This window comes from Camellia sinensis, chromosome 9 (assembly GCF_055761805.1).
Source record: "Camellia sinensis isolate YWXY chromosome 9, ASM5576180v1, whole genome shotgun sequence".
Lineage (NCBI taxonomy): Eukaryota > Viridiplantae > Streptophyta > Magnoliopsida > Ericales > Theaceae > Camellia > Camellia sinensis.
In genome coordinates, this window is record NC_138969.1 from 12,013,049 (window position 1) to 12,026,225 (window position 13,177).

At 32.4% G+C, this 13,177-nt stretch overlaps 1 protein-coding gene across 1 annotated transcript; it reads left to right on the forward strand.

The window, feature by feature from the left end:
• The first annotated feature begins 5,744 nt into the window (after positions 1-5,744).
• LOC114265861 (E3 ubiquitin-protein ligase WAV3) lies at positions 5,745-11,072 on the forward strand. The gene is made up of 2 exons (XM_028206694.2): positions 5,745-6,126; positions 8,880-11,072. Exons 1-2 carry the CDS (start codon positions 5,923-5,925, stop codon positions 10,830-10,832), a joined length of 2,157 nt encoding a protein of 718 aa, XP_028062495.2. The 5' UTR covers positions 5,745-5,922; the 3' UTR covers positions 10,833-11,072.
• Positions 11,073-13,177: the final 2,105 nt, after the last annotated feature.

Sequence of the window (13,177 nt, forward strand, 5' to 3'; positions counted from 1 at the left end):
TACACCTGAAGAGCTATGTGAGTGGTATTTTTAATAAAGCTATGTTATAAAGTTTTGATAAAGCTTTGCTTCATTTTGGAAAAGTATTTGATCAAACATGAATGATTATCCTCAGTTTTTGTATCAAGTATTATCTTGTTTTGATGACATTCTTGGAAAGTCCTCCCATGCTAGGGGATTTTAAGCCCATATAGCACCATGTTTGAGAGATCTCTGCCATCGACGGTCTTGTACGGATGGCCCCACCAACAGCCTTGTACGGGTGGATTTGTCTAATCAATTCCGGGTCAATTATTCCCTTGTTTTGTCCGGAATGTCATCCCCCATGTATTATGTAGATGTTATTAAACATCCCAAGAAGATCTGAAAGATTTGATTGATGAACTTGATTCATCCCATATTTTGTTACAAGCTATGATATGTATTGTTTTGATAAAGATCTCGGATATCATTCATTCAAACCTTTATTAATTATATCATTCACTGAGTATCCAAGCTCACCCTCCCCTTTATATATATGTAGGTGGCGGCGAGCAAGAAGGCGATGACGCCTAAGATGTTATGTGCAAGATGTTTTGATTCATGTTTTGTATCATCTTGAAGATTATGTTTCTTAGTTTTAATTCACTTCTTTTGTATATGTCAGTTTGAGAAGCCTTTTGATCAAAATGTAATATGTACTTTATTTTATTTGTATCCAAGTTGTAAAATCATGTTAAGATGTATGTCATTTCATTTGATCTATACACAGCTCTTATGGATTACTTAGATTTAAATTTATTGATTCCGCACATGTAAGCCCCATATGTATACTCTAATTGTGTGTGAATCTTTGTAAGTTGGCCTTTGGTAATCTTGGATTACTGGCCATCACGGCACTATTCTACTAGGAGCGGAATGGGGTCGTGACAATAACACCAATTGCTTAGAAATGTCCTTACAAGTAATCAACAGAAGAATGCTGATATGGTTGAGTAGAAAGGTAGGGCCCATAGGGGGCATGTTGATGCAATGCCTACATCAAGGAATGTATAAAGACTGGTCCCTAAGAAGTAGAAAGAATGAAATAAACAGAAAAACTATTTTAGACTTGGCAAAAAAGAGATTAATGTAAGTTAAAAAGGGTAGAAAAGCTGATGGAGAAAGGCAGGATCACACATGAAAAATGAATTAAGCAACACCCTTGCTTCAGGAAGAAGAAAATGTAACTCAAACTATCACACAAAAAGCCACGGTCAAACATGAATAATGAATTTGAAAAAGTAGTTGAATTTACATTGTATTTGAATCTGAATCTGGTAAAAATAATAAAAAGAAGTGACAACCTGTTCCAAGGAGCTTCCTTCTGTTTTTGATGCCTCATTTACTTCCTGCTCAAGTGACAATGCTAGTTCCAAGGCCCTAGAAGCAGAGTTTGTTGTAACAGCAGTTACTCTACGAATTCCCTTGGCAATTCCCCCCTCAGACAACAGAGCAAACACCTTAGCCTCTCTTGTATTTGATAAATGGGTCCCTAAAAAAATCAACACACTACACCTCAATATTTAATAGAACTCCCAAAAGTGGCACCAGAAATTACAAAGAGATGCTACCTCCACACAACTCTGCGGAAATTGATAACCACTCGTCATTTTCTGGATCAGCAAGGAGGTCCTTCATTTTTCGGCCAATTGACACAACCCTAATGGGATCAGGATAGACCTATATCAAAAACAAAAATTCCACAGATTGATCATATGCCTGAACAAACTCCAATACCAAATTTTGTGGACTCCACACTCATATGAATTTATATATAGTGAAAATTTAAGAGTTATAGCATTTTCCATATATATCCCTTTGAAATAGAGATTCAAAAGCAAAACCAATATCTAGAGACAATCAAACCCAGTTCAATATATGTGGTGAAAAAAAAAAAAAAACTTTTACTCAAATGATCAATATCAATATATAAACAACTTTGATCAAATCAGAATAAAAAATCAAAACAGGGTACCCAAATGATCAATATCAATATATAAACAAAACAGGGTACCCAAATCAGAATTAAAAAAACTTTTACTCAAATGATCAATATCAATATATAAACAAAACAGGGTACCCAAATCAGAATTAAAAAACTTTTACTCAAATGATCAATATCAATATATAAACAACTTTGAACAAATCAGAATAAAAAAAACAACCAACACGCATCATCTATTAGCATGTGCAATGATCGAAGAAATCATCGAAAACTTTTGGATTGACATCGATATCGTCTTCTTTCTTCTTTTTCTCCCTTGATTGTTATACATTGGTCTGAATCAATGAATGTTGAGATCTAAAACTATTCTTATCGATTTAGGGGATGGGACATTTGAACGGATGAAGAGTTGCTGTAGGTGTTATTTCCGACGACGGTAGAGGAGGGAGAGGGAGAGGACATGAAGATGGAGAAATATTTCTTCAAACCCAGAAAACCATTTTACCGAAATTTGTGTTCTCTCTCTCAAACAATCCCAATCGAAACTTGTGGCTACGTACTTCTTTTCTTCCATTTCTCTCTCTTTCTCTGCCAATACACAAAAAGCTTGAATTCGATATATATATATATATATAATCAAAACAACTTAAGGTCACTAAAACTAGTATATATACACAAACATATAGAGAGATAAATTTATGAAAAGCTAAGAAATGAATGTGGGTGAGAAACGTGGGTTAGGGTTTCAGTCTTTGAGAGAGAGAGAGAGAGAGAGAGACGTGGACATGAGTGAGAAGCGTAGAAGAGGGAGAGAGAGATATGGCTTTGAGAGAGAGAGAGAGCATGGATGTGAGTTAACACATGGACACTAAGAAGATGTTTATGGGTGGGAATATGAAATTCTTAAATTGGTTCATACATTTTTTAGCGTTAGATGTTGTTATTGAAAGTCATCTCAACCGTTCAAATGTCCTAGTAGGACAATTGTCTCTAAGATAAATTCAAAAATCCTATTCCCTTATTATATAGATTTAGTCTATTTTATCTTTTTGCACATATTTAGTTAATTTAACTCTTATCAAACAAGACTATAAAGAGCACGTTTGGAAAGTTGAGAGTTAGGCTTTTTTAGTTAAAATAGTTACAAAAAAATAAAATAAATTTTTAGTCCAATAAGACAAAATATCACATTCAACTTGTAATCATTACATTTTTTTTCTCACAAAAAGTAAAAAAATCCTTCCCAAACGAGATTCTTTAACCCCAAACTAAAATAACTAAAAAGTCAAAAAAACAATTCACTTTCCAAACGAACCCAAAATTAGGGGTGGGCGCGAGTCGGTTGCGGTCACGGAACCTCCAATCCGCTATCCGTCCGCCAGATTGGCGGATTGGAGAAAATCAATCCGCATTCGTCCGCCAATCCGGCGGATGTGGATTGAGCGGATTGGCGGTTTGGCAGATGAATGCGAATTGGTTTGGCGGTTTAAAATTTTATAAATTTTCAACATAATTCAACTTGTACACTTTCTCAAAAAAAAAAGAAAGTATTACAGTCAATGACTTAAAAAAGTATTAGAATCACTGTATGCCTTATCTAAAGAAAGAAAGTTTAAAACTTTAGAATATCACGATCACTGCATGCCTCATCCACATATTACAATCACAGCATGATTCATCCACATAGAGTATTACAATCTGTGGTTCTTAAAATATAATAACAATTCAAACCACCAAAACCATGAACAGAACAGTAGTAGAGATTCTATGTCTCTGTATTGTTATATCTATATATGTTTTTGAAAACAAAAATCAACCAGCATATATCATATTTTCTATTTATTATTTTTAGATTTAGATTTAAAAATCAAAAAATATAGATAAATAATACGTTTATTTTTTTCAATTCAAAAAATATATTCAAGTTGAAAACTTTTTTTCAACAGAATATTTAAACTCTCTTTCAATTGAAAACACAAACATAATATTTAAATAAATTGAAAACACAAAATCTTATAAATTACTAGGGGTGCTCGTGGTTTGGCGGTTTGGCGGTTCAGTTGTGGCCAAATAAATCTCAAATCCGCCATCCATCTACCAAATTAACGGATTGAAGAAAATCAATCCGCAACCGTCCGCTCGTCATCACACATCCGTCCAAAATGCGACAGATTAAATCGATTCGATCGATTTTGACGAATCAATATATCCGCTGCTTACTCCTACCTAAAATGATATTTTTACGTGGGAACTCAACAATTGATGCTTGCGCCTTCACATTAGTATCAAAGAAACAAAAAGTCTCGCATTCATTCATTCATTAATGAAATTCTATTCTAAACAAAGTGTTCAACTCAAACCACTTTGGTCCTAAATTGAGAGCTCGTTCATCAAATTCCAACGCACTTGGTCGTTGCTCCTTTTTTAGATATTATTCTTGTTGAGATAGATGTGAACAAGCTAAAGTCTTTTTTATTTTATTTTTTTATGTCCCCTAAATAAAGTAATAATGGGTTGAAATAAGAGTTTAATAAGTAAATATAAATTGAAATTAATCATATTACAATTTAGGGGTCGTTTGTTTGTGAGTTGGGCTAAATAATTACAAAAATACAAAAAAAAAAGTTAAAAAAATACGTAAGGACAAAAATCATAAAAAGACAAAAAAAAATTACCATTTCAAAATTAAAAAGTCAAAAAAGTTAAACAAAAATACCAAACGATCAAAAAATCTCAGGTTAAAAAAATTAAAAAATTAACTAAAAATTTATTGCCAAACGACCACTTAATAAAGTTAAGCTCAAATTCCTTTACCCTAAAATTCACTCATTCAAATTGAGCTCTGGATTCATGGCTAGCACGACACTCTGATATACTCCCCCTTTCACAAAATTTTGAATTGGGGATAAAACTGTCATTTTCTCACAAAATTATAATGTTATATTATATATATGTAATTCTCAAGGTTTTAGTTTTGAAACAAAATAAATTTTTTATTTTTTATTTTATCAATTCAAATCATACTCTTCTGATTTATATTCTAAATAAATCATTCATCTCTTTTTTGTTAAGTAAAACGGACATTGTATGAGTATATTAATTATTAAACTCAATATAACTATATATAAAATATTTAAAAAAAACTTATTTAATTAAGTTTAATTTCTAACCTACTTATTTTTCAATTGATTTTATCTAATGAAAATAAATAAATAATTTATATTTTTTTACATAAAAAAAATTTAAAATTTAAATTGATAAAATAAAAAAGCCATACTATCTTATTTTATTATGCTATCTTATTTGATAAGATAAAATAACTTATTCATACTATATGTAAAAAAATTTATTTGATAAGATAGTATGAATTCTATTTTTGTTAAATAAAAGATTATTTATACTATATAAAATTGATAAAATAAAAAATTCATACTATCTTTTTGTTATAAGATAAAATAAAAAATTCATGCTATCTTATTTTTGTTAAATTGATAAAAATAAGTTTTTTGGTTTTTTTTAGTATGAATTTTTATTTTATAAAATTTAAAAATTTTATTTCCTCTTTACTTTTTATATTTTTTTTTTTTTGTAAAAAGTCAAAAAATTATTCTAAATATACGAAAAAATTTATCTTATATTTTAGCTAAAAATTAAAAAATTACTAAAAGAATATGTTCTTAAACGAGACCTAGATCTAGTATGTTTTTATATTTTTTATATTTTATTTTTTTAATTAAAAGTAAATAAAAAACCTAAAAATTTCAATTTTCGTTGCTGTAAAAGAAAACGTATGTTTCTATAACATCACCAAACTCAGAGCATTTATAGCTCTTACTCCAATTCCTACTTCTCTGTCCCAATTCTCTCTCTCTCTCTCTCTCTCTCTGCATCTTCATCTTCTCTCTCTACAAAACCAAAACCAAACCCTAACCCTAACTCCATTTCGAACGATTTCAATGGCGAGTGCATGGAACAAGCTGAAGAAATCGCTTTCCCTGAAACTCTTCAGTTCTGAATCGTCCCAAACATCCCTTCAACGTTCTACCAATTTGCTCACAGACTCTTCCGAGCCCGAATCTCGATCTTCTACGGTGTCCTCTCGTTCGGCTTCTCTCTCTATCTCTCGGTTATCCAGAAGCATCAGCGCCCGATCCTCCAAGGTACGGTTTTCCCTCACTTTCTCGCTGTTTTCCCCTCATTTTCCGATGAAGATTACTTCTCTCTCTCTCTCTCTCTCTCTCTCTCTCTCTCTCATTTCACTGAAATGGTCGTACTTTCGATCTCATTTTCTCGTCGAGAGAATTTTCCCGCCGGTTATAACTGATTTTCCGGCGCAGTCGCGGAAAAAACGAATCTGAAGCCAGCTGTTTAGCCTAATTTTTCTCAGTATCCAAACTGAGTTCGGTTACTAACCTTTTTCTTTTGACTATAATGCCCTTGATGATATTTGTAATAAATGCTGCAAAGTCTGACGGTTTGCAGGGTACTTTCGTACATTGAACTTTTTCACATTTGATCACGTTTCCCGTGCTTAACTAATTAATATCTTCTCTGATTTTTTTTTTTATTTTGACTTTTGTTGCATAGAGTTTGGAATTTATTTTTTCAAATATTAAATTTGTAATTAATGTTTATTTATTATTTAAGAAAAGGGTTGTTGGGATTTGAAACTGTAGAGGGAGGTAGATTGGGAATTGAGATGTCTTCATGAAATTACCGAACCACCATTCGATGGTGGCATTTCCCTTTCAACACTTTAATGCATCGTTACCATTATTCACTTGGTTTGGTTCTAGTTTTTAGAAAATTTTATTTTTTTTATTTTTTTATATTTTAATATTTTTTAATATTTTAAATAATATTTTTAAACAAAAATTTTGAACACACTTAATATAAATATTTTTAAAAAGTATGATATTTATGATTTTTTTTTAAATACGCTAAATACAAAAAAAAATATAAAAATTCAATATATTTTTTGTATTTTTATATATTTATTAATTTTTTAAAATATTTTTTCACTAATATTTTACAATTTAGATGTACATCTAAGAATGTGTATCTAAAAAAAGGTAAAAAAAAATTACTTAAAATTTTATAAATATTCACTAAAAACAAAAAAAAAATAGTGAATAAAAAAATTTAAATTTTGAAAAACTGAAACTAAATAAACTGGTTGTTATTTAGACCAACAATTAAATTTATTAAAAAATTAACATCATCATTATTACTATGATTATTAGTTTATAATGTTTTGTTGTTTGGTGGGCTTCTAGATTGTTAGTTGGAGATGAAGGGGGTGTTTGGGGATTATTTTTTTGGGTAAACTACTAATAGGTCATAATAATTAGATTTAATTTCTATCAAGTCTTATTGAAAATAAGTCTTGATAAAATTATTCTTAAAAATAATTTTTTTGTGACAATTTTTTTCATACGTGGCTAAAAATTAACAATTAATGACTTTTTTTTGTTATGATTTTTATAAATTGTTGCTAGAACTTACAATTAGTGACATTTTTTATGACAAATTTTTTTTTATAGGATCTATTAGACAATAAGTTACTTATTAGGACCTACACGTAAGTACCTCTATTTTTTTTTTGTGATGTTTTTATTTTATTTAAAAAAAATATAAAAAAAATTTGTAAAAAACGTAAAGGAAATAATTTGACAAAATTGTTTGAAAATTGATTATTTAATTAATTTTTTTATCTTTTTATGAAAATATATTAATGTCATACACTTGACGTACGGAGAGTTTTTTTTTTAACCCGTCCAAAGTAGCCAAAATGATCAAAATGATCGACAGTGTTGGTGAAGATTATTCGTCGTTAGGAACACCAAGTTAGATTTGATCTCAACTAATTATATGTTTGGTTAAAAAAAAAAAAAAAAAACCGCCGAGATCTTATCTTTATATCCTAAGACGTGTCTCAATTAATTTCATAGGTTAAAAATGTTTTTAAAAAGTGTACATATTTATTACACACTTCTATTATGTAAAAATGTACCATTTTTATTAAGGTTGAAAACATTGTTATTGACCTTTTACCTTTTTGTTATTAATGGTCATTTTCGTTAAGTGGTTGCTCTAAAAGACTTGAGAAAGTTTTACTTTTTAACTCGTGATTCCATTTTAGGCAGGCTTGGCTGACTTTTAAGGAATTGTCTATTACAAACGTGGTTGAATTTGCTTAATGGTGATTATGTAAAGCACTATTCCCAATTTGGGTTTGAAGTTTTTTATATGTGGGTTATTTCTCTTCTGGGTAAATTGAAATTTTAATTGGTTGTTTTAATTAATTCTTTCTATTAATTAGTGCCAACTAAAGATCAAGGTGCAATCAAATGGCTAACAGCTCATGCTCACTAGATAATTCCAACATGAGGACACAAGTTTTTTTCTTTATAAAGGGTAATGATAATCGCTCCGTAATGTTGGTTTACTTGTAAAAAGTGTATTGAAGTATGCTTAAAAAAAATAAATCAAAATATATTAAAATATATTGAAGGTTTACTTGTGTTGGTGGAAATGGAACACTCCTTCGGTCAAACAACCTTCTTTTTCTGTTTCAGTTTATTATATTCTTCAAGACATATATTATTTTCTGAATTTCAGATTGGTATGTATAATGATAATCTGTCCTGTAATTGAGGACTTGACTTTTTCAAATTTGCTTTTGGGACAGTTTTTTACATTTGAATTTTATTTTCCCACCACAACTACTTGAAGAGAAATTTGTTATTATAGTAGTTGTGTTCTTTTTCTGTCACAAAGTTTATTATATTCTTCCAGATTAGTGCAAGACACTGTACAAGTTTTCATTTATTATTTGATTAATTTCAGATGGTATTTGTAATGATCATCTTGTAATTAACCTTGTTTTGTAAAAAATTGCTTGTTCTTACAGAAAACTTGCGCAATTTGCTTGGCACACTTAAAAACCGGGGAGGGCCAAGCGATCTTCACAGCCGAGTGCACCCACTCGTTCCACTTTAGCTGCATTGCCAACAGCGTTAAGCACGGAAATCACCTTTGCCCCATTTGCCGTTCCAAGTGGAAAGACATCCCTTTTCAGTTCCCCACCAACCTTGGCGATCCTCGGTTTAATGTCTCAGGCCGAGCTCGAGTCTCTCCTTACCGTCCCTTGCTTGAAGATGTCCCGCCCAACATCCCTCATGATCACCCTCTTCCATCTCCTCCTCCACCTGAGCCCCCTCGCTTCTCAGATGATGATACTCTCCCTCCTGTCTCCACTGATCCCACCTTTCTTGGTTCCTCCCATTCAGTAACTATCAAATCCTTTCCTGAGTTTCCTGCCATCTCTTCCTCTGAGTCTGTTTCTAGTTTCGCCGTTCTTGTCGGCGTTCAGGCACCACCTCTCCTCGGTGATGCCCGTAACCTTGAGCGGGCACCCATTGACCTCGTCACTGTGCTTGATGTTAGTGGCAGCATGGCAGGTTCAAAGCTTGCTCTTCTCAAGCGTGCACTTCGATTCGTCATACAAAACCTGGGCCCTTGTGACCGACTGGCTATCGTTGTTTTCTCATCATCCGCTCGAAGAATCTTTCCACTTCGCAGGATGTCCGAAGTACGCCGCGAAGATGCTGTCCTCGCCATCAATTCTCTTGTGTCATCTGGTGGGACCAACATCGTGGAAGGGCTCAAGAAAGGAGTTCGGGTTCTCGAAGAACGCCGTGAAAGGAATCCAGTTGCAAGCATCATACTCCTATCTGATGGAAGAGACACATACAACAGCGAGAGTATCAATCGACGCAGAAGTCCACAGAATCAGAATTCAAGGCAGGCTGTGGAATATCTGAACCTATTGCCTGTTTCCATCTGTGGTAGCAAGAATGTTGGTGGAAACGAGGCTAGACTCCCTACAATCCCAGTTCACACATTTGGATTTGGGTCAGACCACGATTCTACTGCGATGCACGCTATATCTGATGCATCAGGTGGCACATTTTCCTTCATCGAGTCTGTTGGCATGGTTCAAGACGCCTTTGCTAGGTGCATTGGTGGTCTTCTTAGTGTCGTGGCTCAAGAACTTCAACTAACCGTGAGGTCAGTGTCACCCGGGGTAAAGATCGGATTCATACCATCTGGAAGATACCCGAGTGGAATGTCCAATCAAGGGCAGCAAGGTTTGATCAAGGTCGGCGATCTGTATGCAGACGAGGAGAAAGAATTTTTGGTTAACCTTTCAATTCCCATAGTTTCAGCTGCTGAAGGTGAGGAAAGGCCGGAAAAGACATCGTTGTTGGATATAGTGTGTTCGTACAAGGACACTGTATCAAAAGAGATGGTACTTATAGAAGGCGAGAGAGTTGAGATACGGCGACCTGAGGTTCTTTCACCTATGGATTTGATACCGAGCTTAGATGTTGATCGGCAGAGGAATCGCTTGTGGGTAGCAGAAGGAATTGCAGAGGCACAAGAGATGGCTGAGATGGGAAATCTAGAGGGTGCACAGGCTGTTCTGTCAAATAGGAGAGCAACGCTACGATCTTCAGCATCAGCCCAAGCAGGGGATGGACTCTGCAGCTGGCTTGAAACCGAGCTGAGAGAAATTAGGGACCGAATGGCAAGCATGGAGTTATACGAGCACACGGGTCGAGCCTATGTGCTCTCAGGTTTGAGCTCGCATTCGTGGCAAAGGGCAACAACTAGGGGTGACTCGACTACTCAGACAGTTGTGTTGAGCAGTGAAGGTGGAAACACTAGTAGCGGTCCTATTGGCTATGATACTCCTAGTATGGTCAACATGGTGTCAAAGTCACAGACTCTAAACTTCGCTAATGCTGCCGAGCAAGCTCAGCAGCGACTTTCCAGGTCTTGCAGCGCGTCTCCACGATGAATGAGGATTATCGGTATTCATGGTCGAGTCATCGGTAAGGAAATTTTTTGTCCATATATGATAATAAAAGGGATAGCGCGGTTGTAAGTGGGAATTCAACAAGAAAATCAAGGCTTCTTATTTTACTTCACTTTTCTTGGTTCTTTTCTGGTTATCAATCTGATTCTTTTCCAGGATAAATTGGATTGGTGGAATTCTTACTAGAAATGCAATAATAGTTTGGCAGCTACTCTTGAATAAGGCTAGGCCTCCTTTTTTTTTTTTTCTTTTCTTTTTCTTTTTCTGCTTCTTTTTTAATTTTTTTATGGGTTGGTAATGAAATTTGTGTGTTGATGATATTCCCAGGATTAGTAAGTGAAAATACAAATTCATGATCAGGAGTTTGAACTCCATTAATATGTTGCTCCCGTTGTTTTCACTAAATTTTTTTAACATTTTGAGTGATTTTTATAATTTTTAGATGCTTAATATAAATACATTTTAAAAGTATAATATTTGTGAATTTTTACTAAATATCAAAAATACAAAAACTTAGTATATATTTTTTTTTTGTGTATTTATTAATTTTTTAAAATATTTTTTTATAAATATGTTATTTTTTAGTTACGTTTAAGTTAGGTGTATTTAAAAAATAAAAGATTTGGTTAAAATATTAAAAAAAATAAATAAACAAAATACCAAAAACAGAACTCAATTTTTAGGAAATCAATAAAAACCAAACAAGACGATTGGTTTTTTTTGTTTTCTGTTTTTTGGTCTGAATTTTCTTTCGTCTGAAAAAATATAATATTTTCCTGATTTTGTTTTGTTTTGTTTTTTTTTTTTTTTTTTTTTTTTTGGTGTGGCACTTAGAGTCTTCTTATAAATGAGGAGAACTCTTTGAAAACAATAATGTATCTTTATCTTTAGTTCTTAAAGGCAAAAGATTGAAACTATGCCAAACATGGCCTTTGTTAATACTAATTCTAATTGGAAAAATTATGCATGATGTTGAGGCCCTTGCAAAACAGAGCAATGTTTGCCTGTTTGATTCATGTATTTGGGCCAGTGAGGTCTACATTTCTTGTGTTTGGGTCATTGTTATCAAAATTGCAATTCAGATGGTTGGATCTCCTATCTTAAATTGTTAAAACGATTCAAATTGTTATAAGATTGGTGTCATAACGTAATCGCAAGTAAGATTGTGTTAAATCATATGAGATTATATAGGATCGTCATAGAATCGCTTGATATGAGACTTTTCGTTTTATTTTTAATATGTATCATTATGATTTGCATTTTTATCTTATTTTTAATAAAAAAAGTGGAGTGTTATGATCCTCATTTACTGATTTTACGATTCAATTCATGACTCTCTCATTGATTTCAATTTTAATAACCTTGATTTAAGTGAGGTAAAAACCTTTTGGTTTCGTAATGCGTAGAATTTCAAAAATGTTAGAGGCTCCAAAAATTCTACCAAAAGTTTTACCTCCCACACCCATGTGAGACATTTGGTAAAAATTTTGATAGAATATTTGGGGTCTCTAGTATTACTCGTAGAATTTTAATTTCACAAAATTGTATAATATCTAATACCAATGATTTATCCCACTAACTCAATTATTAATCCCATGGGATCATAAATTCTATCACTATAATCGGCAATGGTGGTTTAGCTAAAAAGCAATCCTATGATGGGTAATTATTGAGTACTTCTGTAGCATCTTATAACATTATATTAGTACTCCAAGCTAATTATGGCTTCATTTGGGAAGAAGGATTGGTTTCAATTTGGGATTATTTTAATCATAAAAAGATAAAATAGACTTTTTAACTCAATAAAACAAAATATCATGTCCAACTCATAATCATTACATTATTTCTTTTACAAAAAGTTCAAAAAATCTTTCTCAAACGAGATTTTTTAGTCCCAGGTTAAAATAGTTAAAAAATCAAAAAATTAAAAAGCCAATACACTTTCCAAACGAAACCTTTGTTATGAAAAATTATGAGTAAAATATGTGGACCTATTTATTTTTATTTTTTTAAAATTGAAAGATAAAAAGTAATCTCACTTAACATATATAATGTATTCTGATTTTTCATTTATCAAGACTATCTAGGAATGACAATGGGAGTTACTGGGGTAAATATTAATTTCTCATTCCCAAACCCCTATAACAATTTTTCTCCATTCCACATTCCCCGTTTCCTATGAATACAACTCTATCCATCTCCTAATGGGTTTGGATTTTCCCTAACCGAGCTTGACCTTCTTTTTTTTTTCTTTTTTTTAAGGTTCACAAAGCTAAATATACATTCAATCTTATCTTATTTTATTTGACTCAATAACAAAATTAAAT

Coding starts and splice junctions, on each gene's coding strand:
- LOC114265861 (XM_028206694.2), top strand. CDS start 5,923: ATGGCGAGTGCATGGAACAAGCTGAAGAAATCGCTTTCCCTGAAACTC. Junction 6,127..8,879: donor TCAGCGCCCGATCCTCCAAG/GTACGGTTTTCC, acceptor TTGTTCTTACAG/AAAACTTGCGCAATTTGCTT.